The 27142-nt window shown below is 52.5% G+C and overlaps 9 protein-coding genes across 9 annotated transcripts; 4 read left to right on the forward strand and 5 right to left on the reverse strand.

The window, feature by feature from the left end:
• Window positions 1-427: 427 nt before the first annotated feature.
• Window positions 428-1414, forward strand: ACET3X_007641 (uncharacterized protein; the record flags this gene model as incomplete). The annotated part of the gene is made up of 1 exon (XM_069453810.1): window positions 428-1414. The coding sequence occupies one exon, from the start codon at window positions 428-430 to the stop codon at window positions 1412-1414; it is 987 nt and encodes a 328-aa protein (XP_069304804.1).
• Window positions 1415-1508: 94 nt separating this feature from the next.
• ACET3X_007642 (uncharacterized protein) lies at window positions 1509-3406 on the reverse strand (the record flags this gene model as incomplete). The annotated part of the gene is made up of 4 exons (XM_069453811.1): window positions 1509-1981; window positions 2039-2644; window positions 2693-3271; window positions 3343-3406. The coding sequence occupies 4 exons, from the start codon at window positions 3404-3406 to the stop codon at window positions 1509-1511; spliced, it is 1722 nt and encodes a 573-aa protein (XP_069304805.1).
• A 1356-nt stretch (window positions 3407-4762) lies between these two features.
• On the forward strand, window positions 4763-5725 carry ACET3X_007643 (uncharacterized protein; the record flags this gene model as incomplete). Its single annotated transcript, XM_069453812.1, has 3 exons — window positions 4763-4863; window positions 4914-5343; window positions 5396-5725. The coding sequence occupies 3 exons, from the start codon at window positions 4763-4765 to the stop codon at window positions 5723-5725; spliced, it is 861 nt and encodes a 286-aa protein (XP_069304806.1).
• A 491-nt stretch (window positions 5726-6216) lies between these two features.
• Window positions 6217-8045, forward strand: ACET3X_007644 (uncharacterized protein; the record flags this gene model as incomplete). The annotated part of the gene is made up of 2 exons (XM_069453813.1): window positions 6217-6677; window positions 6731-8045. 2 exons carry the CDS (start codon window positions 6217-6219, stop codon window positions 8043-8045), a joined length of 1776 nt encoding a protein of 591 aa, XP_069304807.1.
• A 152-nt stretch (window positions 8046-8197) lies between these two features.
• Window positions 8198-9058, reverse strand: ACET3X_007645 (uncharacterized protein; the record flags this gene model as incomplete). The annotated part of the gene is made up of 1 exon (XM_069453814.1): window positions 8198-9058. One exon carries the CDS (start codon window positions 9056-9058, stop codon window positions 8198-8200), a length of 861 nt encoding a protein of 286 aa, XP_069304808.1.
• A 581-nt stretch (window positions 9059-9639) lies between these two features.
• ACET3X_007646 (uncharacterized protein) lies at window positions 9640-15538 on the reverse strand (the record flags this gene model as incomplete). Its single annotated transcript, XM_069453815.1, has 9 exons — window positions 9640-9758; window positions 9836-10677; window positions 10726-11207; window positions 11260-11443; window positions 11498-11568; window positions 12097-13403; window positions 13453-14288; window positions 14336-14687; window positions 14734-15538. The coding sequence occupies 9 exons, from the start codon at window positions 15536-15538 to the stop codon at window positions 9640-9642; spliced, it is 4998 nt and encodes a 1665-aa protein (XP_069304809.1).
• Window positions 15539-15847: 309 nt separating this feature from the next.
• On the reverse strand, window positions 15848-17512 carry ACET3X_007647 (uncharacterized protein). Its single transcript, XM_069453816.1, has 4 exons — window positions 16777-17512; window positions 16299-16724; window positions 16111-16249; window positions 15848-16062 (listed from the first exon to the last, which is right to left on the reverse strand). Exons 1-4 carry the CDS (start codon window positions 17283-17285, stop codon window positions 16021-16023), a joined length of 1116 nt encoding a protein of 371 aa, XP_069304810.1. The 5' UTR covers window positions 17286-17512; the 3' UTR covers window positions 15848-16020.
• Window positions 17513-17988: 476 nt separating this feature from the next.
• On the forward strand, window positions 17989-19281 carry ACET3X_007648 (uncharacterized protein; the record flags this gene model as incomplete). Its single annotated transcript, XM_069453817.1, has 1 exon — window positions 17989-19281. One exon carries the CDS (start codon window positions 17989-17991, stop codon window positions 19279-19281), a length of 1293 nt encoding a protein of 430 aa, XP_069304811.1.
• A 32-nt stretch (window positions 19282-19313) lies between these two features.
• ACET3X_007649 (uncharacterized protein) lies at window positions 19314-21145 on the reverse strand (the record flags this gene model as incomplete). Its single annotated transcript, XM_069453818.1, has 4 exons — window positions 19314-19681; window positions 19733-20158; window positions 20207-20920; window positions 20977-21145. 4 exons carry the CDS (start codon window positions 21143-21145, stop codon window positions 19314-19316), a joined length of 1677 nt encoding a protein of 558 aa, XP_069304812.1.
• Window positions 21146-27142: the final 5997 nt, after the last annotated feature.

A 27142-nucleotide genomic window follows, 5' to 3' on the forward strand; every position in this document is an offset into this window, starting at 1 on the left:
TTATTATCGGTGATATGGATGATCTGGATACCAGAAAGTAGATGCCGGAGTCGCAACGGTCAGGACATGGAACGGCTTACAGTTGATATCCTGCGCCCATGTTTTCTAATCGACATTAGTCATCATCCTTCCTAGGTACGTCCATGTCTATCGTATTCGCACCACCCGAGTCGATCGTGGAGCGGGGACAAGGCGGGGTTCTAGCAGCTACCTAGGTACCGAGCTATCCGAAAGCAGGAAAGATCGACACAGAGCGGGTAAGAGCCACTTCACTGCCACACACTAGATCATTACAGTCTCGAGACTCAAGTGGACTATCGGAATCGCTCGCACAAAAAGTCTGGATGTAACAGTCTCTTGTAGCTGCCGCAGCTTGCATACATTTCCTTACGACCCAACGGGGTGAGACGTCATTTATACAACCAACATGTCCGAGGCAGAAGAATCGCGACACGACCCTATTTTGAGAGTAGAAAGCAACAAAGACCTTAGAGTCACCCTCATCGGCACCGGAACTATTGGCTTGTCTTTCGCCGCATTCCACCTGTCACACCTACTTAGCCCTTCTCAGCTCACCATCTATGACACCCGTCCAAACGTCAACAAATATGTCGAGGAAAACCTGCCCAACTTCTTTACAGAAGAGCCTTCAGCAGCCGCCATATCCAACATTCGTATCGCTACATCCCTCGAATCAGCCGTGGAAGATGCACACATCATCCAGGAATCAGGTCCAGAAAATCTAGCCTTCAAGAAAGAACTATGGGCAAACGTAGAGAAACATGCACCAGAGCACTCTCTATTTTGGAGTAGCACATCCGGCATTCCGGCGTCAGAGCAAGTGCAAGACATGCAGGACAAATCAAGATTATTGGTAGTGCATCCCTACAATCCGCCGCACATCATGCCGCTGCTGGAACTTGTTCCGTCGCCAGATACATCACAAGAGGTCATCAAACGGACACGGGAGTTCTGGACCCGTCGTGGACGAGTACCAATACATATCAAAAAGGAGACGACGGGCTTTGTGGCGAACAGGCTAGCGTTTGCGCTCTTGCGCGAAGCAATTCATCTTGTTGATGAGGGAGTCGTTTCGGTAGAGGAGCTGGACAGCATAGTGGAGAGTAGTATGGGTCCGCGATGGGCGATTGCCGGGCCTTTCAAGAGCTACCATGCCGGAGGTGGGCCAGCTGGGTTGAAGGGCTTCTTCAAGAATATTGGAGGTACCGTGCAAGATTGCTGGCAAGATTCTGGGAAGCCGAACGTCGGGGACGGGTGGGAGAACAAGATCTTCCGGCAATCGCAGGACGCATACGGCACTATAGATATTAGTGAGCGCGACAGGCTAACGCGACGGGTGTTGGAAGTATTGAGAGAAGGAAAGAGCAAGAGTGCAAATACTTCGAAAGACTAAACAGCTCAGTCCCAATCAGAGAAGCACAAGTCGGAGCCGAGCAGGATGCGCAATCATCAGTGGAAATACCTCTAAATCTACACTACTGATACATCTAAACAATCAGGTACAGGCTAGTAATGACACTGGGTCCAATGAAGAGACCAAACCAGAATACAATGTTCCCCAACGTATCCCGTCCTTTCATAAACTTCGTCTTGCTAAACGCCGCCAACGGTAGCTGGGTCAACTGGAACATAAACAGATACCCCCTGACCTTCTTGAACAAACAGAACATAAGGATTTCATGCACGATAGCGCTCAGTAGGAATGTAAAGAACGTCGCCTGCATTTTGGACAGGTGGAAGAAAGAGATTGAAGAGTGGTAAACGTGTCGAAGCAGGAACTTGTGAACAGGCCGGTTCCAGTCGCGAGCGTATTGATCGAAGGATACGGAGTTCCACCATGCGCCGTAGAAACCTCGATCGGCAAACCTGGTGACTTCGGCCAGTACGTTGAGCAGACATTCCCATATGACGTACCAACTAAGAAGTTGTTCGATGAGAAGGGGGAAGAGCATGTCGGAGACTGTTGGGCGGAATAGTCAGCCAAGAATTCCATCATATCTGGTGGTGCAGCACTTACCAACCCACGGGAACTCCTTCCATCTCTCATCCAGTGACATGCCGGCGTCTCTGTGCCGCACAGTCTCTACGACCACGGGGTAGATGTATGCCTGCGAGATGACAATCATAACCCAGATGACTCCCAATGTGGCTGCCGACTTTTCGGCGACATACCACCAATTTATGCGCTCCTGGCGAGGGTATTCTAGATCGTAGACAAGCGTCGGAAGACACGTCCATTCCGCAAAGTTGTAGAACGTCAAGTTGTTTGGATAGATGTTGTCCGTCGTGGTACACTTTCCGCGAAGCTCCTCATCGAGGATTGTGATCTCGGTGTTGAGCACACGTCGAAAGGCCTCGATTTGTTCCGAATCGAGCGGGCTGCCAGCTTCAATAGCTTGCCCAATAGATGCAATCTCCGATTCTTCTTTTGGGAGATTCGTCGAGTACTTCGGGCCTACACTTCCTCGCTGTGTCATTTCGCCTTGGTTAGGTTTATCGATACCGGAAGCTGTCAGCGCCTCAGTCGGAGGTGACGTTTGGGTTGGGCCCTCTTGCGCTTTGATGTTATCGAGCTGACGAAGCTTTTCGCGTAACAGGTTGCGTCGTCTGTATACTTGCGACACTATTAATAGTCAGCTCGAGTCTTCCCAAGTTCCACCAGATGACATACAGTAACCGTTGTAGAAAGAGTAGGCGTGCTGCTTCATCAGCAACACGAAGACATGTAGAACGATGAAGACCGTGTGAGTCCAAGGCCAGTCTCGCCAGAAGGTAACCCAGATAATGGTACACGTGAAGAACGTTTGCCACAGAGACTGTATAAGCCAGCCTGAACCGTTCCATGTCAAATAGTCTTTCGCGATGGCCTTGTGCAGGAAGAAGACGAAGCTGGTCGCCATACACATTACGACATCCGTCGTCAACATGACAAACAAATCCTTGTCAATCATCAAATGCAGAATCTCTGCATCCCCAAACACAGAGCCCTTGGTCCGGTAGTTGCCTGCTGCTATTCGCGCAAGCAGCAGAGCCATCGCAATCCAGAACAAGGTGAAGAACCCATGGAACGGGGAGTGTGCGGCGGAGGCATTCTGACGATCGAACGTGGTAAACTGTTGCGTAAAGACGAGATCCCTTGGTTTGCCCTTGAGTTTCCCGCCGAGTTTCTCGGCCTCTCGCCGCAGTCCTGATTGCAAAACCTCTTGGAAAACTGGATCCTTTGCCGTAAAGGTATACTCGCCCCTTTTGCCTGATTGCTCTAGCACAACTTGGATGCTCTTTCTTCTGCTTCCTGACTTTTCAACCAACTGCGTTTCTGACCCACTGTCGTCAGACGGAATAGCTGTAGTGCTTCGACTTCGTGATTCTCCTGCGTGCTCATCATCTTGGGATCTCGAATTTGTTGCACCGTCCAGGTCCAAAGTTTCCGATGCAGCGTTGGCTGTCCATGTGTCCTGGCTGCTGAGTGGCGGTCGCGTCGAGAGTCCCTGCAGTACGTGTGTCATTGCCGGATCCTCATTCGTCTGTGGTGTCAGATGGGTGCTTCGGCTTTTCAGCTTTGATGTCGCGTTGTTTCTTATGGTTTGAGGATTGGTTAACGGACTGACGGAAGCCTGGCGATATATATTGTCTGGCTGATGTCGATCTGGGTGTTCGTGGCTGTCCCTTGTAACGGAATCATCGGAACGGGCGGATTTGGTGAGCTCACAACCAAATGTAAGACGACAGACAGGCTTTGATGAGATAAACTAAAACAGCTGACAGCTTAGTCTCCGAGACAACCGGTGGTTGTCAATGACAGTTGCTGGGAGGTGGCTTTCGTGTTTTGGTCAAGACGAAGACGAACATGATGTAATGCCGAGCCCTGCATCGCGAAGCCTCATCCGCTCGCGTCTCCGCCACGTCACGTGCATCTCCGGCCACCTCACCTTCGCTGGAGGACGCCTTCGCTTCATCACTTCGCCGCCTTGTCCTACCACAGCGTCCCGCCTTGCAACCTGCAGTGTCTCCGAGATATAAGCCGCCACCCGCATACCTCCGACCACTCGCAGACCGCTGCTAGCTTGACCACAGTTCCGCCGATTCAGAATCGGGGTCGGAATAAAGTCAGGCCCGGTGTCTCCAGCTCTCCCCTTCGCATTTGGAGACTTGGCTTCGTTACAAAGAACCGTCATACCTCCAGTGTCTCTTTCATCAGAAGCAATGTGAACATAGACTGACAGGCTGCGACGCTACAGACCGAGGCTGCAACGTCCTATTTAAGGCGTCCATCGAATCTCGCATACCTTCCAAGGTTAGCTTCCACCCTTGTAGGATCATGCAAGGCGACCAACAAGTGCTTTGAAAGGCTTAGCGACGTCTCCAATGCCCCTGAACCCACTCTGAAATTGAGAAATACGGGAATACTGCAGGCTCGTAAGAGGCGCAGCACGGACATGGCATACAGGCGATAATGCTGAAATACTCTCGAATGCCGTGAGCCGTATACTGCGAAAGTCGTGCTTCATCATCTCGTGAGCATTGAACCGCGTCTCTATATTCCCGGAGCCTTCAACCAACGACCGTACCAACTGTTGAACATCTAGATTTGTGCTTGCGGCACCACAGAACGTTCATCATGGCTCCAAGACGAGGGAGTGGTAGTGGCGCCGGATACACGGCTTCAGCATGTTCGGGAGCTTTCACCTCACCACTTTCCCAAGGCAGCCTCGCATTCGATGTGATATTCACAATCCTTTTTATGGGAACCTCCATCGCGACGTTCTTCGTTCGGAGGAAAGCTGGGGGTGGAAAGAAATTGATCGGCGTACCTTTTGTTGCCGCACTCTTCTTCCAAGTTCTGTAAGTCTGACTCCTGCATCATAGAATTCATAAGCGCTGACCTATCCAAGCTCGCGCCTTTTGTATCTCATAGGTGGACTCATGTATGAGTGCAGCGACCTGAGCAACAACGACTATATAAATCTATCGATAGCGGCCAATGCCATGATCCACTTGGCTAATTGGGCGCTACTCGTCACCTTCGTTTACGTCTTAAACTCTATGCTGCTTAGGCAACTCAAGAATTCGTCGTCCGGACCTAAAATCGTGTCTTGGATCCTCATCGGAGTCATGGCCGCTGTCATGGTTGCAGACTTGGCTTTTTCCAGCTACATCTCGACGAGCAGTAAATACTGGGACTTCGACTTTGCACTCACGATCCTGATCGCACGAGCCTTCTCCCTCACAGCCGATATTCTATGGATGATCAGCGTCATCATCTCTGCGGCTTTTTCGCTATCGAGCATTTCTGCATTGAGGTCGAGACGCCTACCTGGAGGCGTAAGTTGACGGCAAATCCTGTCTACACTTACATTCGCTAATACTTTTATAGGATCTTATCGGCTGGGTAGCGGCCCTTTTTGTCACTCTGTTCATTTATTCCGTATTGGGGATCGTCTTCTCGTCTCTCTTCTTCTGGCCTGATCAATCCTTAATTTCGAACGAGGCATTATTGGCCCTGTCGTTCATCTCGGCATTTTCGCAAGTCCTGACTTTCGTGGCTCTGATGTGCATCGCAAAACACATCTCCTGGAGTCAGACGATTGAGAAGACCGAACTAGTATATGTGCCGGTTATGCAGCAGCAGCAAGCGACGGACGCCTACGGTAATGGCCAACAGGGTTACTATCAGCAAACGCCCGAGCTCGTACATGCCAAATAAGATGATGATGGATGAAGAGGCACAACCATTGTGCCACTGATGTGTTTTTCCTCTACACCACGATGTTGTTCCACCATATACCCAGAACCTAGCTCAGGAATATAATGTTTATGCCCTTTGTGTCCTTCACTGCCAAAACCACCTATGCCCTCAGTCATTCTGAACAACTCCAATCGATCCGAACCAGGAGACGCGACATGCATTTCAAACATCACCAGGAGGAAAGTAGCGCCAATGATGACTGTTCTCTATGGGGATGGAGGAGCCCATCTTGCTAGGTTGGCCGACGTGGGACCCAATTCAGTGTTGTTCAGCGCTTCGGCCCCCACAGCAAGCCATGCAGCATGCGCCTCAGCCGCAGCAGGACTCAGCCTGTGTGCGGAACCCACCCCAGCCCTCGAACCACCTTCACCTTCGCGCTCCATATAACCAGTACAGCGACGCGACCCGTCCGAACATACGAGTGATGCGTGCGCAGCGATCACCCGACAATGGCCGAAGTCATAGGCCTCGCAGCTAGCATCATCCAGATCGCGGGGGCCGGAGCCAAACTGAGCGTCGCATTATACAACTTCACGAACTCAGCCGCGCAAGCAGATCAAGAAATCAGGGACATTGCCGACGATGTAGATCTCACTTCCAACGCGCTTGAAAGCGTGGGAAAGGTATTTGAATCTGAAGATGCAAAGTCGATTGTCTCGAAGAAAGCTGTCCAGGACGCTCACAAGATTATCAAAAAGTGCCAAGGCGTCTTCGATGAACTATCAGGGATAGTGGAGAAGCGAAGGAAGATGGGAAAAGATGGAAAGAAGACCCTGAGTATGATGGGCAAGTTGGCATGGCCGATGAAAGAGCAGCGGGTTGAATTAAATCGGAGGAGGCTAGAAAGCTTGAAGAACAGCCTTGTGCTCTTGTTACATGTGTTGCAACTGGCTCAAGGTCAGTCGCGAGGGTGAGATACGAGTTCCACTGCCACGCATGACATGCAGCTGACAGCAGCCGTAGCAAGATGGAAAAGCGCGTCATGGAAGAAGAGCGCAACAAGATCCGTGAACTGCACCAACTGCAGCAAGACTCACTCAAGAGTCTACAAGCTCTGGAAAGTAGACTTGGCGATGTTGCACTTGACGAAGAAGAGACTCTTAAAGGATCAACCAGCGCATCCCGTATTCCAACCCTTGAGCTCGTGGCTAACGCTCAAACCATGGAGGTGCCACCTCTGGAGAAGCACATAAACTGCCAGGAGGACACTGTCGTTATAGGTATCTCTGGCGCAGACGATTCGGATACCTCTGACAGTGATGCCACGATGACGGACGAAGACGATGAGCATATATCCATAGAAGAACTATCAAAAGCGGCGACACACGTTACAAAACTGCTCAGGCGCATTACAGTGCTCAAGAAGAGCATCGAAGACAACCAAAAGTGCCATCGGAAGCGACGCGTACACAAAATCTACCAACGCTTCTGCCGCAAGTTTGAATCAGGTATCAACGTTGCTCAAGCTGCGGGCCCGTCAGAGTATAGGTCTCCGGTCACACGACCTTCGGACCATGACAAGCATGCATTCGACCTGAATTATGGTGAAGGTGATGTTCTAGAGAACTTTGACTTTGACAGTTTTCTTCATGCCCAACCTGACAGCACGCCGTTTCCAGTGGTGCCTCCGTCGCCACCGCCACAACAATACCTCAATGGACCACGGCCAGAAGAACCTCTATTCGCTTCCAATCACTCCGTACCAAACATGGGCTACGAAGCTTTTTCCTCTTGGGATGCACACTTCCAGATGCAACCGAGCGACGACTTCATTGCCTACACAGCACCTGCTCTAGATGCCCGGAGCCATCAGAATACATACGAGCAGTTGCAGAATACTGAAGCCGGGGCCTCATCAAGACAAGGATCACGACCTGAAGAGCATGATGGAGGAAAACTACCAGAAGACCAAAGTCTAAGGAGAATATCATTCAGAAGCACCAAGAAGCGGTGGCGTCCCGCTGAGTCGATTGCCGTCCGTCGGAGAAAATCCCACCTCCAAGCAGCAGCACCGATTCTAGATGCTATACACACCCCAGCGGTGCGCCACCCCTTAGACGACGGGCCGGAGCATGAAGCAGACCTTCGTAGTAAGAAGAGACCACGAATAAACAGTGACCTGGATGCGTTCTGTCCCGAAGGTGCACACAGCGCTTTGCTGCAGAAGAGGGAGAAAGCACAGACGATCAAGAAAGAGGAAGCTTTGGACTCAGGCGATCGAGACATTATCGATGTGCTGCTCGAGCAATGGACGGTGCTAGAGTATCGACGGTCGTAGTTCGTTCACTCCTATCTCATGACTTTACGATGGTTCCAAGCACCGACATCATTCCAAGGCAATATGATAGATTGACGACAACCCCCATGTAGAATGCTGACCACATACCTTTTACATATAATTCCTCCATTGCCACCCCAGTCACTACCAGGTTATAAATCGACCCAACACTTGGTGCACCTCTGCTTCGCCAACCCAAAAGGCTTGTTTCCATTCTCATCCTCCAAAGTCTCGGTATCAAACTCACTAATCACCCTTCCCTTGAACGGCTCCTCAACGCCATCACTCCAAAGATGCGTCACAGCGTCCGCAATACACTCAATTTGGATGCCTTTAAAGCCCATCAACTTTGCCTCGCGCCTCAACCAACGCGCCGCGCCAGACGCAATCTTCTCGCCCTCGTAGTCATGACGTGTAGATGTAGCATTGCGCATCAACACCTGCCGCGGCGCAGTAGCTTTCCACTCGGAAGGATCTCTCGGATCGCGCTTCTCCAGAGCACCATATAGCACATTGAACTCGGGCCACGACTCGAGAAGCGGTCCCATTTTTGCGTGGTCAAGCCCATTGAATCCATCGTACGATAGAGCTATACTGACCAATGGAAAATCCATCTGTCGGAGCAGTCTCATGCCTTCTGCTTTGCGTCCTTGGGTTTGCTCCACACTAGCTTCTTCCGGCTCATTCGCATCCCAGAGCAGTTTCCCGCCGACTTCTTCAGCCTCTTTGGTTTTGAACTCGTATTCTGTGTCGAAGACGCCGTATGAAAGTCCAGAGTTGATTTGATGTTCTACGAGGTAATCCATCTTTGAAGCGCCCACCAAGGCCCAGCGGCCGAGTAGGCGATCTGGCCAGATGTACTGCCAGATTGACGAATGGAAACCATGGCTGTGGGCCAGAATTGCTGTGGCCCACGGAATGTGTTTAGGTTCCAGCTTACGAATCTCATAGCGGGGCTTCAGAGACGAGGGGTTGGAGGGGTTAGGTATTCTTGTGTTGGTTGGTTGGGACATATTGGTGCTTGTTGAGGCGTAACCTTTGTGGAATGACCCGATCCGCCAGTAGGTGGCTGTTTCGGAAGTGTTGGGAACAGAGATAGGAATATTGTACGAGTCAAAATAAAATGTTTGCAGACGTATCCGTGCTAAAATATATTGACTTTTAACGATTGCCCAACCTACAGACTCGAATGTAAGGCGAGCCGCACCATGCACATGTATTGATTACCAACCTCGCCCGAGACCACACAAGCATCCGCAGCACCTGTAACGAAATTTTTTTTCGCATGCACTTTTGACCGTGTTGGGAAAGCAAGGTAGTCTCGGGCTACACAACGCGCTCGGCTACATCCATCAAGATAAACCGACCCACATACCTAATCTTACTCGCATAAAGTACTGGATTTTGCCATCAGTCGATTGAATAGACCCACAGAGGCGTAGCCAGTGGGCTCTTCCCTGACTTCGGGGCCAGGCAGATATTAAACTAAAATGAGCATCTTGTGAGAAAGTTTCCGCTGTACATTAGTCATCATGCCTGGTATGTCATAGGAATAGATTCATTACAGGGCGTAGGGCGTAGGGCTCATAGCAGGTTAGATCAGTCCTTTCCCTTCCTGCAGCAGTGCAATACCTTGTTCTTTCAGCTTGAACTTTTGTATCTTTCCGCTGGCAGTCTTGGGATAGTTTTCCACCCAGAATATGTACTTGGGCACTGGATCTTGCAGTCAGCGTCGCTCTTACTCGGGTCCGGAGCATAAGCTTCAAAAGCCTGGGTACACACCGACTTACCTAGGTGATGGCTTAACTTCTCTCTGACCCAACTTCTCGCTTCGTCTGCGGTCATGTTCCCCTCATTGCCCGCGTGTCTGACTACAAACGCTGCAACGACCTCGCCATAACGCTCGTCCGGTAGACCCACAACGCTAACCTCACTGATAGCAGGATGAGCAAAGAGACAATTCTCTACCTCAAGAGGATGAATGTTCTCGCCTCCTTTGATGATCAAGTCTTTTATCCTGCCAGTAATTTTGATATATCCTTCTTCGTCCATGGATGCCTCGTCACCAGTGTGCATCCACAGCCTGCCATCTTCATCAGGCTGTAGAACTTCTTCTGTGCGTGCTGTGTCACCCCAGTATCCTTTCATCACGAGGTATCCTGACACTGCGAGTTCGCCGCGCTGACCTACGTCGAGGGTCTGTGACCAGTTTGACGGATTGACGACTTTGGCACGAACATGTGGCAGGAGACGACCAACACTATCGATGCGCTTTTCGATAGGGTCATCAGTGGTAGTCATGGCTGAAACGGGAGAAGTCTCGGTCATGCCGTAACAGATTGTCAGCTCGGTCAGATTCAGATGCTTGTGTAGCTTGCGCATGAGTTCGGAAGGAATCGAAGAGCCTGCTGCGATGCCGGTCCGGAGGTATTGGAAGCCATCTTTGGGCACGGCACCGTGAGCCAGCAGCTCGAGTTCGGCCACAAACATGGTGGGTACGCCGTAAAGGGCTGTGCATTTGTATTCGCGAACGGCTTGGAGCGTGGCGAGGGCGTTGAAGGCTTCGGTTGGAAAGACAATCGCGCTGCCGTGCGTAGCTGTAGCCATGTATCCGAGAATACATCCAAAGCAACTACGAAGTGTTAGTCAACGTTGATGCTGGAACCTCGTGAGAACTTACTGGAACAATGGAGGCGGACAACACACAACATCGTCCGGTGTCAGCAGCATCCTGTCACCGATGCTATTGCCATTGTTCAAGATACTCTTGTGAGTCAAACATGCAGCCTTTGGCATGCTCGTCGTCCCAGACGTAAACTGAATGTTGACAATGTCGTCTGGATGTAACCCTTGGTCTTCGAACGCGTTGTCCTGACCGCCATCCTCAATGACGTGCTCGTACCTCTTCAAACTCCTGTACTCGTCCAAATCTATCCTCCCCTGCGCGTTATCTACCAGCACGACATTTTTCAGCGATGGAACAAGTTCGGATTCGAGGCTGGAGCCGGCGAGGTTGGGGACCAAATGCGTAAGGAGCGAGATGTTGGATCGCGGTTCTTTACGTGGGAGGTTCGTTTCGGCTCCGATGATGAGATATGCGGCGTCAAGATGGTTGATGGCGTTGAGGACCTGGGGTGCGTTGAACGAGGGATTCAGTGGAACCTGTGTATTTGTTAGCCGTAAACATGTTGCCGTCTAATCCAACTCCACACACCAGTATCGCCCCGAGCTTGAATAGCGCGTACGTGAGAGTAGCGAATTCAGCATTGTTTCCCAAGCTAACAGCGACTCGGTCTCCCTTCTTTACACCGAGCTTCTGCAGTCCTCTTGCGAGCTTGTTCGAGTCGCGATCGAGTGCATCATAGGTCAAGTGTATACGCTGGTGGTGCGATATTACTCTACTTAAGCATTAGCCAACTCGTCCTTGGAGCTTCGTTGCGAAGGACACATACGCGTCACGGTCTCCATATTGTCTCACAACTCCCGCAAAGTGCTGCGGCACAGTCTTCTCCAGCAACGGCGGCTACCATAACGTCAGTCTCTACAGTCGCATCATCGGAATGCTCGGAAGATACCTCAGTAGGTCCAACACTGTATGCCTGCGTAAGGAGACCTCGTCGCGCGTAACCAGCAGACTTAGGTGATCTTGCAGCACGAGCAAGGAGCGACCGGAGCATCTTCACACGGCGAACGCATCGGATGTAAGGAAGGATATGCGTGCATCGCGAGATACTTCTGGATGTGGAGAGAGCTATTTAGTGAGCTTCATTCGGGATTGAGCCGCGGGCCGGAACATGATGTGCGAGCGGGGTAGCTGTAGGGAGCTAAAGGCAACGCGGCTGACGTGGGATAGCTAGCCGTCAAGTGTGGGGCTTCCCCATCGAGACATCAGACATGGTCGTTGGGAGACAAGGAACAGCAAATAGCTTCAAACGATTTCCATACACGAGCCTAGTGATGAAAAGAACAGGAGTGAGGTCTCGACATGGTTCCCGACTCCAAGAAGACCACGCATGCCGTAGCCCAGATGCTACCTCTCAAACTCGAGTACCCGTCTACTCGCATCACTGGCTGACCGGTTTCTGGCTGTCTTAATCTCTTCCCCAGTACCTGTAGGTGACAGAAGATCTGGCGGTGCTTCTCCTTTTGACGCACCCACATCTGCCGTCTCTGCACCTTCCAACAGGTCCAGATCCTTTGCATCAACCTCGTCGTCGTCTTCTTCCTCGTCGCGTCCATGTCGTGCCTCCTTGTCCAGCTCCTTCTGTGCTTCGTCGTATCTTCTCCTGACCTCGGTTGCCACACGCATGCCATCATTGACAATGTTGTCGAGCATGCCTCGCAGGCCCTTAGCGGGTGGCACAACGCCCGCACCCGCGCCGCCAACAACACCACCCAGTCCGCCGCCACCGCTGCTTTGTCTTCCGGCATTCGCAAAAGTGGTGAGATTGTGGAAACTGGAACCCGAAGAAAGTGTCTCGTCGGCCAGGCGGAAAGACGATGAAAATCCAACCTCGAAGAAGTTGAGTAAGGCGTCGTCTGCAAGGATGACCATGCGGAAGGTGGGCAAGGTTATGTGTAGAGGCTTGTTTGGATCCAGTGCCAGGTTTGCCGACTTGGCCTTGTCATTGCGCTCTGCAACGTCTGATTCAGTAGTGTGGTGCGATGATGTTGGTGACAGTGGGTTTTGTTCAGACTTCTCCAATGTTTTTGCCTTGGCTTTTGGTGTTGCTGGTTCAGAGCCAAAGTCGATCAAGTCATCTTCTTCTTCTTCATCGTCATCGCCAATTGCAAAGTTGTCAACCTCTTCTTGAACCTGTTCGACGGCTTTATTCGTCTGGTTCGATGGATGATCGGGGTCGGCATATTCGAAGCAATGCCGGATGAAGGCGGAGACGCTGCTCAAGAACTGCTCGTCTCGACCAACTCGCTCTGAGCCTGCCGTAGAGTTTATGTCCAAGGATGACGCGTTTGGAGTCGGATCGTGGACGCCTCGCCTTGACAAGAACAGTAGGGCTTCTGAGATTCTCAAAATACCCTCGCGATCCACCCTGCCATCGCCATCGTCATCGTAGAGCTCGAAAAAATAGCTGATGTTGGACATGATATCTTTAGTACCCTTGACATGCGCAAAGCCAGTGACAACGTTCTGCAGCGATAACGAGTCGGTCATGTCTACATCCCAGCGTCGGAACAAGCGTCGCATGAACTCATGATCTGCTGGCTCTGGCCCTGATCCCCACGGGGACATTGGCGGCCGTTTTCTCAAGCTGTTTCCAAAGTACGAGTGAGGAGACTGCGTACCACTGCTTTCAGGTGGGGAGCTGGGTGAATCGGTAATTGCCCATTTCGCGATACCTGAATCACGGTCAGTAAAACATGCAGATTGACGGTACTCTAGACTTACCAGCGAGGAACTCTCTAAAGGCATCGTAATCCATCTGTGTAGGGCTAGGTCCTAGTGCCACACGGCCCTTTTCCGCGCTTCCAGATATACCAGTCACAACCTCTGTCGCCTTCATCCTGCTGGCTTTTGCCTTGCGATCGGCCTCTTGTTGCATAATCTCTGCCCTTTGTTGTCGTTCGTACAGCACGGCATAGAATTTATCGTACAGGAAGCCGAGATCATTCACGCTCAGCTTCTTGCTATCGGGGCCGAGATTACGTATTGACGTGCGCTTGGCGAAACTTTCAATGTTCTCAAGCACGGCGTCCTTGTGTTTTGCTCGCTGCTCAGAGATGGTGTTCTGGGTAATGCCAGCAAACTCCTTGAACGCCACTACCATGAGCTCTTGGAAGCGAGTCACAGCTCGCAGTTTGGGATTCTCTGATTTCGGATGTGCGGACTCGTCGAGTCTTGAGAAGTACGACTTCAAGACTGAAATGAAGGAGCCATCGTCTGCAGCATCGAGCAGCTCCTCGCCATTGATGCGCAGGATGGCCAGGCCGATTTGGAAGAGGACTTTGGGGCCTTCGAGGAAGAAAACATCAAGAACGCGGAAAGCAAAGATTAGGGGCATAGAGTTGATATAGAGCGAAAGAAACCAGGGTAATGAGACAACAGATAACTGTACGTCTGATTTGACCAGATGATCCCACAGTATGGGCATAGTCTTCTCAACCAGCGATTCGAGGACCTTCTGGTCCAGCAAGGTGCCGTACATGGTTTGCGAGTAGTAACCAGGCAGGAGACGGTCACACAGCACGGAAAGGAGGAAAAAGGCCTGCGATTCGGACATGTAACTTGGTTTGTTAGACAGGAGAGGCTGTGCATCGAGGGGTACACATACATGAGCAATGCTGCGACCACAATGTTCATCGCCTGACAGTAGCCAACCTCCTCATTTGTCCAGCTGTACGCCGTCAACACTCGTCGGAGCCGACCAATGCCCTCTTCGCTCTGGAAGCCTGGGTATTCTGGCAGACTTCTGTTGAGGTCCTTCTCAATCTCGTCAATGGCCAACGACTCCCGCCCGGAGAACTTTTGTAGGGTCTCGGTATAGAGGTTTGGGTTCTGTAGGCGCAAGAAGAAGGCGCCGGACGTAAGCTCCCACATCTCGCCTCGCAACCGATTCGGCAGGCCAACACGGATGAGCTTGTGGAAAGTTGGTTGTCGGATGAGGGTCGCGCTTCGGCCGTTGTCTACTGCCATGTTAGCAATGCTACTGCGTGGGCTGGGCGGGTATACCTCTGAGATACTCGCGCCATAGCCGTATCTTGGTCGCGTCTCTGAGTTTCCGCGCATTGCCTGGGTATTTGAAGATGATGCCTAGGCCGGTATCGGGATGCTCTCGCGCCTGCTTGCCGTCCTCGCCGGCCTTCTTCTCCTCGGCGTCGCTAAGAAGGTACTCGGAGTAGCATTGCCCCACGACCTTGCGCAAGTTGTCTACTTCCTTGACGCCTTCCCGCAGCCCCTTCTTCAGGGCGTCGCAGAAGCGCTCGCATGCCTGTCGCGACCCCGCGAGCTGGATCGTAAGCTTCTGACCAGCAGGCGCCTGCGACTTTGAGTCTGGTATGCCGTTCCACGTCGTGATGGCGAGCGCGAACATGTAGCTCTGGCTGTGCAGTCTTTCCACCCGTCGTATGCCGCATAGTGGCAGTGTGAAACCGTTGCCCGCAGGTCCCGCTCCGTGGGTCTGCCCCGTGAAGCTGCTGGAAGAGCTCAGGCTCGCAGTGTTGGCAAAGCTGGAGCCCTGTGTGGAGAAGCAGAGATACTGCTCGCTGAGGTGCAGCTTGCCCACATAGTGGTTGCCCTGGCTGCGCTCCTTCTCCGCTGTGACGTCGCCGGGGCCCCTTGTGGAATGGTGGGGTTGGAGCGTAAGCTCAGCCGTGATCTCCTGGAGGGGGTTCTGCGAGTCGGGAAGCCGGAACTGGTAGCGGAAGAGAGTGGCTTTGGAGGGTCGGCGGTCTGTCGATGCGGGAGCGGCTATGGTACTGAGCGTCGGTTCGATGTACTGCTGGGCCTTCTGCACCAAATTCGAGATGTTGAACATGGCTTCGGGCCGGCCAAAGAGACAGAGCGATCGTCAGTTATGCTAGAGTCTGTCACTGTTCATGCCACATGGCGCGGCGAATGGAGCCCTTGTGAAGCGGCTGGAGAGACTGGAGCTTTATGCAGGGCCGTCGTTGGCGGATGTGCTGCATCTGCGCGCCACAGCGCACGGCCACACAAGAGCTGGACTAAGACACAACCATACACCCAGTCTGTCTGAGACAATGCCACTTCCCCATCCTGTTTCTGGACCGAGACAAGCAACTCCACCTAGGCACGCGCATGCATCAAGTGCATCATGTCAAGGGTTGATTAATTGAAGATGCTGCGGGTGGCTATCAGAGCTAGCGTACTGCCTCGAGTCGCCATACCAATCACAAATTACCGCTCCAGATAGAGAGCATATATCTGTTTCATCACTATCTTACATCTGCTCAACCTCCAGCCCCTCATCACTCCACACCGAGTACATCAACCTCTGGCTTATGTGCATGTGTAAGCTCCGTCGACCCGGAGATCGGCACCCTGTGTCTGGTCAGCTCTTGCGCATCGGCCCGTCTGGATTTCACTTACAGTAACGTAGGAACTCGCGTCACTAGACAAGAAGGTGACGGCTCCCATTAGGTCCTCGGGACGTCCCATCTTGCCAACAGGGATCAGGGAAGTCCACTGCTTCTGGAGATCCGGGTTGTCGTCGAGAATCTTCTTGGTCCTACATGGTAATCAGCGACCACCCGTCTATCATCTGTTCATGTACTTACAGCGCTGTGAGCATGTAGCCGGGCGAGATGCAGTTGACGCGAATGCCAGCACCAGCCCATTCAACCGCCAAACTAGATGCTAGATGTCGGACTGCTGCCTTGGCGGCGTTGTATGGAGCCTGTGGTTGCGGAACGTTGACAATGACTCCAGACATGCTGCCGATCATGACAATGCTTCCCGGTGCCTTTCTCTCCATGAGGTGCTTCGCGACTGCGACTGAGTACAGGTAGGTACCGTCGACATTGACTCCCCAAAGCTTCTGTATGCGGTCATGAGGGTACGAGATGGCGTCGTAGTTCTCGGTGAAGCCAGCCGATGTAACAAGGTTGTCGACCTTGCCGTGCTTCTTCAGAATCTCAGCAAAGGACTGATTGACAGACGTAGGGCTTGAGACATCGCAGTAATGAGCTGTAACCTTGGGGGTTCTGTGTCTCGGTCAGTCCAAGCCGATTGATTAACTGCACACAGTATTCTCACCTCGTGGATCCAGGGTTCTCCTTCTTGAAGATGTCAATGAGACTCTGCGCCGATCGCTCCCCCTCTTCCTTGTTCATGTCGACAATGGCTACATCGGCTCCGGAGGTCACCAGCGCCTGCGCCATGACCAAACCAAGACCTCGAGCTCCGCCGGTGACAACGGCGACCTTGCCTTCCATGGAGAAGGAGGCCAGGGTGCGCTTGAAATGCTCCCCTCCTCGGCCCACGACAGGGTTTGAAGGCGGCAGATCCTTTTCTTCGGGGTACTCTACGACAATGTCGTCTCGGGTTCGAGCGTACTGACCCTCGTGGTCTCCACTCTCACCAGGCTCGCCCGATGTCGTTGCTGCGTCGACCTCATCGTTGCTGGCGTCTTTGTCGAAACGGCTAGGCGATGATGTAAAGTGTCGTAGCGAGGAAACGGCTGGCTGCGCCGGGCGGAATGCTGGACGGGGAGCTTGGGCTCGGGCCGCGCGAGCGACCTGACGAAAGACTTGAGACCTGAACATGACTGTAGTAGAGTGCTCGATTCAATTGAGGATCGCAATGGCGGTGGGAAAGCTCTAAATGAAGAGAGTGACTGTAAACGTCGGGAGGGGAGACAGACTATCTATGGTGGTTCTAGAAGGCTCTCGGGTCAATGTGATGGCAGCTTGAATGACAGGGCACTGTGACGACGTAAGACGTGTAAAGCGGGCAAAAGAAAAAACGGATCAAGTGCAGACGTAAGGGAAAAGGCTCACGATGCCCAAGCAGCTCCCAATGATCCTCGGCCCTTCCAAGAGCTTGAGCTTTCCCCCACCGCGTTTTGTTGACTGACAAAACGCCTCTGACGACAGTTGTATGCAGGGTAAGGGTTTGGCGAGCCCATCCCGCATGCACTCCCACCTCCGCACATTGCATCCTGGCCTGTCCTCCACGAGCGTCTCCATATAAAGTGCACGCCGTCGCTGTTGGCACTCCACCTCGAGAGCTAGGCCGGCTCCAGCAAATCCTGACCGCCTGCTGCCCCACGCTGCGGCCATCCCACTCCATTCACCTGGCACAAGGCGCGCCTACTCCAGGAGGATATTGTCAATATCATTATTCACTGCTGTCGGTACCTTCCAAGATCTTGTCTAAACTTTGCATCGTCATGGCCCTCAGCAAGCCGTAATTGTGCTGACCGACGCGCATCCAGCAACGCGGCACCATTCGCGACGCCTCACCACCATGTTCGAGCTCTACCTCATCACCTTCAATGCTGCGCGGAACCTGGTCGACCCGCAGTCTCTCGCGCCTTCCTTCTTCGACGCCCTTCCCAAAGACACACGTCTGCCTGACATTATCGCCATCTCGCTGCAGGAGATTGCCCCGATCGCCTACTCGTTCCTCGGAGGCTCCTATCTGAAGCCCTACTTTGACCGCGTGACGACCACTGTCCAGCTTGCCGCAGACCTCCGCAGCAATGGCAGCGAGTCGCTCCAGCACATTGCGACGCGCAGCCTGGGCATGACGGCCCTGATGCTCTTCGCAAAGCCCCACGTTACCCAGAGGATACAATGGATACAGTCGGCAGGCGCCGGCGTCGGCTTCTCCAACATGGGAAACAAGGGCGCAGTAGCCATGCGCGTCGGCCTGGCGTGCCCAGACTCGGAAGACACGCTGGACCTTACTTTCGCCGCCGCCCATCTCGCGCCCATGGAGAGCAACGTCGAGGCAAGGAACAAGGACTGGGAGAACCTGGTACGGAACCTGGTCTTTGTCAACAGCGACGACTCCCCATACAGTTCGAGCGAGGAGAGGCCGCTGCTTGGTGCCTCGTCCGAGACCCCAGCCGACCACAACGGCCTCTTCACACCCGGCAACCACGTCTTCTTCTATGGGGATCTCAACTATCGCACGCACGATACCCCGCCAGATGAAGGAGCGCATCAATCCTATCCCCAGCCCACCGCCTCCGAGTCTTCGCCACAACATTACTCCCAATTGCTGAAGAAAGACCAGCTGATACGGGAAAAGGACGCCAAACGCACGCTGCACGGTTTCCAGGAGCTGCCCATCAATTTCCCACCCACATACAAGTACGCCATTTCACATGGCAAGAAGGCAAATGCGCCCCAACGCACTTCGCCAGGCGGGGAGGATTCGTGGGAGTGGTCTAAGCACCGATATCCCTCGTGGTGTGATCGAATTCTCTATCTTCCGTCTGGCTCTGCGTCCGACCTAGAGCCACAGATTTACACTGCCCTGCCGGTACAGCCGACCTCGGATCATCGGCCGGTAGCTCTCTCGGTCCGCGTCGACGAAAAGCCTATCAAGCTCGGCGTGAATGATGTTCTGTCCCGGCCACCCTTCGAGGTCAACCCACAGTGGAAAGCGAGAAGGGACGCCGCTCGACGGTGGGAGCTTATCGTAGGCGTCATGTCCTATCTCGCCTTGACCGGAAAGGGCCGAATCATTCTTATTACTTTCATAGGTGTGACTATGGGCAGTCTGTTCCTTGCTGGGTCACTAACCAGGTGATCTGCGCGATAACCCAAGCCTCATAGCTCCTGCTATGACTGATTCATTCCTATTCCGTAGTGGCTCCACCCCCAATTCCACTGCTCGTGGAGATGCTCAATCGACGCTCCCGCCGGCATGCCCATGGCCTGCACCTCTTCTAGAAATTCGATCATCTTGCATCGATCTTGCTCATCCTGCAGTACGGTGCCAAACTTGTGTATTGTATAAGCGGCTTTCCATTGCGCAGAAATACAGTGCGTATTGCACCGAGCAATCGTTATCATTTCTCTCAACCCTCTCAACACTTCATCGTGTGCAGAGTCCGCAATCATCATTCCACGTGCGTCTTGCGTGTTCATCCTAGGGTTGTTGACTGCAAGTGCCATGTGGCATATCCGCAAGTGTTGGTTTGCATCCGCTGTAGGCACGTTAGCAAGCAACTTGCAGGCTGTCAATTACTTTGACTCACCATGACAAGCACTCGAGAACCACAGCTGTGGAAGGTCTCCCATGGCGTGCAAATTCTCTTCTTGGTAGAAGAAGGCATCAAAACTAGCGGGACGCCTCCGTTCCCACTCGTCAACCAGACTGTGAAGATGGAGCCAATCATCCATTGTGTGCATGCCTTTCTGCGCCCACTGTAGGATACGTGCACTCAGCCATAATATGCGGTTGCTCCATGAGGCTTCATCGAATGGTGAGGCCAGCCCAGGGAGAATGAATGTCTCGTAATCAATACGCAGACTTGGTTGATTGAGTAATGCTTGGTTAACCTCAGCACGCACATGCAGCACTAGAGCAGCCTGCACAACGGGACTTGCCATGTCGAATACCCAGCCTCCAGGGCCATGGAAGAGCTCAAATGTTGAAAGATGTGTCTGCCCCTGTGTACCGGCTACTTGACTGTCAGCAGATGGACCAATATTCTGATACATTGACGTACAGTGAAAATCTTTGAAAGTCCGCAGCAGCATCGCAGCCACCAGGGTCGCCTCGTCCTCTATCCTGCCCTTTTCTGCGAGATGCGGGATGAGAGTGTGCAGTATTCTCTCGTGGTATTCATATGGTCTAGTGGGGAAATACGGATCGAGGCGCAGGATGCACTGCCCGGATATCATGAAGATGGCGTTCATGAGCATCGGGCTTGTGAGTGCTAGTTTTGGGATAACTGTCCTAAAGACACCTGCAGAACTTGCCATCTCTAGCGAGTCTGCTGCTTTGTCGACCCAGAATCGGAACAGATATGCTTCAACGGGGTCAGCTATCGGCCATGCTACCAGTGGGCTTTGGCTTGCGGCGATGTTCGGATTCGGCGAAGGCACGTCAGGGTGCCAGGTCTCTAGTAGGGACTCGTCCAGGCTGGAGACACTTGATGCTGAGCCAGGCGCTGGGCTCGTGTGTCGCCAGACATGCGATGGGAGCTGCCATGCGTTGTGTGTGGCGTGTGGTACTGCAGGCACAAGCGATCGATCAGACCGGGCTTCACTCGTCAGACGCGCGCGTTCGTCTCTCGTCCTTGGGGATTTTTTGGTTTCCAGCTGTGCAGTCTTCTTAGCTGTCCTCGAGCGAGCCATATGTTTTGGTGCCTTCCTCTTGTCGGCGCTTCCAGGGTTCTCAAACTCTTCAGCCACAAGTGTTGACTCGTCCACGAAATCATCTGCGGGACATTTGTTAACACAATCCACTAAATATCACTCTTTTGGCTGTACGTACAGTTTGCTGGCGTACCAACCCACCTCTGCCCTACGCCGAAGAAGTAGTCGTACTTCTTGATGTCTGCTCTTGTAGCTTGACTTTCCAGATCAGGAAACACGCCATGTCGAAAGCGGACTTTGTAGTTTGGTTTCCTCGGTAGGGCGGGATCTGACCAAGACGACGACATGCTTTTGGAAGGAGGAGCTTATGCACAACAAATCAAAGCTTAATGCCTTGGCACCAGCGACGGCAGGTAAGTATCATGTAATCGTGCTCGGAAGCACAAATCGATCTATCTCGGCAAGTCCTCAAGTCTAACGTGGAAAGAAGAAAGCAAGAAGCAGGGAGGAAGAAAGCTGATGCTGTTTCGAATCAACAAACAGGAAACTTCGCCGCTTCAAATGGGGACATGTACTCCATGTTGCAGCACTCTAGTGCGGGGTGCGGGAGTCACACATGCGCGCGGTTTGCTTTGATGATCATTTCGCTACATCCGGTTCAATGGCGCTATTTGCTCTTCTCATCGTTCTTCCCGCGATTATTCAGCGCAATGGCGGTATGATGGGCGTCAGTGGCAGCGAGGCTTGTAAGTGCTTGTGCGACAGCCTGTCTGTGCGCATGGCATTTGGTAAGCGGGATTTATTTACGCACGTTGTTCGTGGTGAGATTTGAGACGCGCATGGGAACGTGCAGGTGTGATTCTGCTATGGGGTGGCTGAAGCGTGGGTTAGTGGGAAGCACGAAATGCATGCCCGTTCGAGGCAGGCGAGGCAGCAGATAGGTTAAGAATGCTATGGAAATATATTGTGGCTGGCTCAGCCTTAGCTAGCCATTGTGTTGATTGGACGCAGTACTGTGATAGTGGGTGAAGACGTCCAAGACCCTCTCATCCATCTTCCTCAACAACGTACACGGTCGCAATATTATCCGCTCTAAACACCAACTTCTTCTACCGCTAATCTGCACAACCAATCAAGCTTTCCTCACACGGGTAGGGCTGCATGCACCTCGAGCCTCCTCCTTCTAGAAACAATCATCCACACACCACAAGACAGCGTCGAGTAAGCAACGTCGTTGTTCAGCGATAGGTTTGCCGGACCGTGTGACTGCATATCCTGCTCATCAGCCCGTCATGTATACCCTATTCAGCTCGACTACGCGACTGTCGCGCTGCCACGTGACGTTGTTTCTCTGACGGATAACGATCTCGGTAGTTCTCGACAGGCCATTTTGCTTTTGTCAGCGTAGGTATTTCCGGGGGTCACAATGTCAGAAATAGACGGATGCCTGTGGGCATGTGGAGGTGTGACTAAGGTAGTTTGTACTACGTTGCGCGCTCCTTCTATAGGTGAGATCTGGACAGTTGTTGGATCGTGGCTAGGTAAGGAGTTGATTACGCAGCGGTTCTCACCAAGGGTCAGCCGGGCTGGTTGCGCGTAAACCAGAGGAGCGCGGAATGGATAACGATCAGTCATCTCACATTATCAATCATGTGTCTGTTGATATCCAGCACTCTGCGTCTATACAGTAGAATCTTCTCCTACTTGGAGAGAAGAAACGCCTGCGGGGTGATCCCCAAGGCACGTGACTGGACTGAGCAGAAGCTTGGAAGAAGCCTCGGCAACATCTAGACTGCCTATCCACTCGCTGTTCCAGACTGTTTACAATGGTGGAGCCCTGGAGAGCTTTTCTGATGAGATGACGTAGGTAGTTTCCTACCCGCAAAGCCACGTCTCGCGCTTTCGCGCGCTAGCAACTCACCGTTTTTGATGGACCCTCTCGTCGATGACACTAACCAAGGCCGCTCGCTAGTTGTCATGGCTGCCGGTAGTGAGCGTCAAACCGCAGGATATCGACTCCGATAGGCTGTTATTAAACGAGAGCAAAAGAAGGAACAAGCAGAGGCGGTGGAGTCGTTTGTATTCGCGGTACTAAAATTGGGCGCAAAGGATTTGCTGATCGACATGATAGCCTCGACAACAACAACGCAGCTTGGACATGCGCGTCAGGTTTGGCGAGCAGTCAATGTCAAGGCTCGGCTGTGTTGCAATGAAGTTGCATATTGGGTTTCAAGAGCCGTCATTGACTCGGTGCAGGGCTATTGAGGGTGGTGTAACCGCAGCAACCTGCATGCATTTATCGGCGCATCTGCAACACCTAAGGCGCTGTGTTGCGCAGTATTCGGGGACACAATGGGCACAAGTGCATGGACGGCAGGCATACAAATGCAAGAATGCCATTCAGTAGGAAAGCCTGCGGGATCCTATTGGCCTCGGTACTGCTTTCCCGTCCCCTGATGACACTCTTCTGTTGTGTGAGGTTGGCTTCCGCGGCGTCACCATGTCGGGTACGAGATGATTAAAAGTTTAATCAAGCAAAAACACATCACGATACCGAAAGAAAAAAAAAAGAGCTACAATGGTACAACCTCGTCGCGCTATCACGACAATAAAGGAAGAGCCCACTTCACCCGGAGCTGAAACGCAACACCTGCCACACGTCTGCCAACCACAAGTAAGGAGGACATGTGGGAAGCACCCTTGACGTCACTGTGCAGCGGCCGCCAACGTCGCGCTGCACCACATGCCTCCGACCCCAATTCGCCCGCTCACCCCAGCGAGCCGATCCCCAGCACAACGCTCGATCGATCCCGACTTTGAGGCCCTGACCGTGCGCTCGGGTTCTGGACTCGTCGGATGGCGGGTTTCCACCTTGCGTTCTTAGCCACGGAACATCACGGACGTTTTTGTTGTAGAGGCTATTGGGAATAAGGAAATAGATGTGCGTCTGGTACGGCAACATGGATGCGTGATTGCCGTCAAAGGAGGCAGTAGCCGCATTGAAGGCTTGACCGTGTGGTGGCAGACTCATCGTGATCATGAGCACTGGGCGGGCGGATTGGGGTGAGTTCTAGACAAGATTGTGGGGCGGAGAAGAGTCTTGTCTTACGTATCGTTGCATTTGTGATGTGTGCCGTGAAGGGTGCTTGTGCATCAGTGAAAACGCCGAGAAAGTCACGAGATGATGCAGGGTGAAATGCAAGTGAGGTAATTTGGGTTTGTTTGTTTGTGGTGGTTGGACTGTGTCAAGTCCTCTGAGGGAAACTATGCCTAGCGCCATGCGTCGTAGTTGCGTCCTCCTGTCTACTGCCCTGCCAAACGCCTGCAGTGGTCCGTTGTACAATAAAGAAATGAAAAAAAAAGAGAACTGGTATATCATACATCAGAAAGAAGTAAAAACGCTCCATGTAAATGCTAAACCCGTGTGTTCCAATACTATCGCAAGTCGCAAAGGCAAAGTCGAAAAGTGTTTCCGGCACACTGTGTCGCTAAGTCGCTGTTGCGGGAATGATTTCGTTGAATGTCATGATAGTGTGCGTTGAGATTATGAATGCCAAGTGCTCGGCAGTTATTGCGCTCTTCGCGACGATGATGCGGACGAGTTGAGCTGGGAGAGCGATGCAAAGGAGTTCGTCATTGCTGAGTAGGCAGCCGATGGCAGGCTGTTGGTGGATGATGTGGATGAGGCGCTGTTGCTACGGACTTGGAGGTTGAGTGTGTGGCAGCTATCGCATCGGCCGTTCATAGCGTTGCAGCGGCCCCTGCATCCTCGCTCGTAGTTGGCGCAAGAGAACATTGTGGCTTGGTGTGTCTGAGATGTACCGGACGTTGGTAATGTTGTTGTTGAGTAGTGGTGTGGTTGTGTGGGAGTATGGGGCGACTTTGTAGTGTGCTGGACCTAGGCGAGTCTTGAAGCCGAGGGTGGACTTTGTAATATATGCGCCGGAGGATGGTGAATGCCCGATGATGTAGCGAGCAAATTCAAGATATGCAGGGCAATAATTGCGTACTTGGGCGTTAGAGTAGCCGTAATCGATGGGGTCCGTTGGCGTGTCTTGGTAGGGTGCGGATGGGTCCAATAGTAGTGCGGAGTGCCGAATGGAGTTAACGTGAAGGTGCCCAAGTTGTGCAGTTGCACGGAGGGTGGCTTGCTTATAGCTCTGGAGCGCAGATTAAGAAATGCGGGTGCAGTTTCATAAACGTGAAAAAGAGAGGTGGAAGATCAGGCGTGACCATGGCAGCCGCAGCTCTTATGACAGTTGACGCGTCCTGAAGATGTGTGTGTCATGGTAGATTATACAGTGGAGAGGCCCGAGGCCAGAATGTCCGTGGCCAGTGCGCTCTTACTCAAAGCCCAGGGTCTCCTCTTACGCGTGCTCGAGACCCCGTCCTGGTTGTTCATCACGCCCGGCCTAGCGTCCAACCTTGTTTTTTGGCTTCCCGTCCATTCCGGCATTTTGCTGTGGCCTGCATACCTCTTACATGGACTGCACATACGCGGTGACGCTCAGCCACCACGGCTGCTATTCCCAGCGACCCCCAGCAAGTTTGGTGCAGCAGGCACACTAGGCACGAGCGTGCGATTCAGCAATCGGAGTCTCAAACGGCCATGTTCTCTTCACAAGGACAAGGACGGTAAACCTCGTTTCAAACAAATTCTCGAAGGCGGCTTAAAGTGGGCGGCATCTCGGCCATCAGGCGAGGACTTGCTCTCGCGACAGCCCACATATATGTCGTTAGCTTGACACAATTCAGCCCTCTACGATTACGCGGTGCTGCAGCTGTACCCTACGCGAGGCAGTAATCATGGCGCAAGTGTGCCATGTGGTCCCTCCACTGCTGCCTCAGAGCACGATAAGCCGGTCAGTCAGACGCCGCACCGGAAACAGGTGCGCGTCTACGGGCTTAAGCTTTGCGACACCGATAAGATAGCGTACCTGATCTCAGAAGACGGCTGGAGTGGAGTTAAAAAGTCCGCGTTCGAGACCTTTTGCTTTTATGAAGATCTGCGCCCAAATGCACGCACGTCGAAATCGCCTCACCGTCAAAGATTCCTCCACGACGACGTTCTGGCCTGATTGTGCAGGATGCAAATTGCTGCATTCGCGAACTCGGTGCAAGTTTCGACTCTGCACGAGAATTCGAGTGGTTCGCAGTAGCTCGCCCGAAACGCCCGATCTGCAACGGTTGATTAAAGCGTCCGGCACATCCGCTCGCACCAACCGTAGTCGGGACTCAACAACTTTGCTTACGGACAAGTCTGTACCCCAAATTTCGCCCTTTCAGCCTTGTGGAGGCCAGTGGGTTAGATGATCATCTTGCAGATCCATCGCTTATCGTGTTGAAGAGCCCAGAAGCCGACTGTGCTCAATGGCATGATGAAACACGTGAAGGCTGTAAGTCGCTCGCAGCATAAGTCCTGGTGCAGTATTGTACGCAAAGCCACGTGCTTTGTACACGGGAGAGTGCCCGGTGGTGCTGCAACGCCAAAGCTACATCTCATCTCATCATATTCTTGTCCCACGAGTTTACATCACAAAGATGTCTTGAAACCAATTATCCCCTCATACATAAGTACATGCTTTGCAGTGACGGAAGCTTCATCTGTGATTAACGTGCAGTCACATGGTGAAAAGGGAAAGTTGCCAAATCACTCAGTCGTGTCGATAGCTTAGCCGTCGTCAGGAACAGCGTCATTGTTTCTAGCAAGACTATCGTAACTTGTCGCAAGCTGACATCTTAAAGGCAGAAGAGATTCCAGGAAACGAACGCTTTCTTCCTGTTTTCCATCGCCCACTATCCAGGTATCCACGAAATGACCCCATCCAATGCCCCAGCCCCAGCCACTCGCCCCTTTTTAAACTTACTCCTGAAGCTACCATGGGAGCTCAGAAAGAGCATATATCATCCGGCGATGCTTCCAGAAGACCTCACTTTCCAGTGTCAGCCTCTCAATCTCAGTGCAGCAGATACTGAACGTGGTGGTAGCCCAGTCTACTTGCAATGGCTACAACAGCTCTGTCGCGTATATGAAGCCACTCGCATCGACGTTTCCTCTATTCTGCTACAAACAACTGGGCTATGTCTTTCGAGTCTAGAGGAAGTAGAGCGATTCAGCTTGTTCCTAGACAGCTTTCCTGAAGCTGACAATCAAGGTTTTGCTGCAGTTCGTGATCTCAGTTTCCAGCGCTTCGGTTCCCACCGACCCAGTGCTGGGACCGGTAACGCATACATTGAATTCATGAAGCGATGCACAGAGCTGAGACAGGTCCAGCTAAAGTTCGAAGTTGGATATATGACCCTAGACTCGTGTACGTGGGCTGAAAACGTGAAACTGCCGCCAG

The sequence above is a fragment of the Alternaria dauci genome, chromosome 7 (genome assembly GCF_042100115.1).
Source record: "Alternaria dauci strain A2016 chromosome 7, whole genome shotgun sequence".
Taxonomy (NCBI): Eukaryota; Fungi; Ascomycota; class Dothideomycetes; order Pleosporales; family Pleosporaceae; genus Alternaria; species Alternaria dauci.

What these genes read in the sequence shown, in the direction of transcription:
- ACET3X_007647 (XM_069453816.1), bottom strand. Translation starts at nt 17,285, where the DNA reads ATGTTCAGGTCTCAAGTCTTTCGTCAGGTCGCTCGCGCGGCCCGAGCC. An exon ending in GAGAACCCTGGATCCACGAG is followed by an intron (nt 16,725 to 16,776) that starts GTGAGAATACTG and finishes ACCGAGACACAG; the next exon opens with AACCCCCAAGGTTACAGCTC. An exon ending in GGCTACATGCTCACAGCGCT is followed by an intron (nt 16,250 to 16,298) that starts GTAAGTACATGA and finishes ATTACCATGTAG; the next exon opens with GACCAAGAAGATTCTCGACG.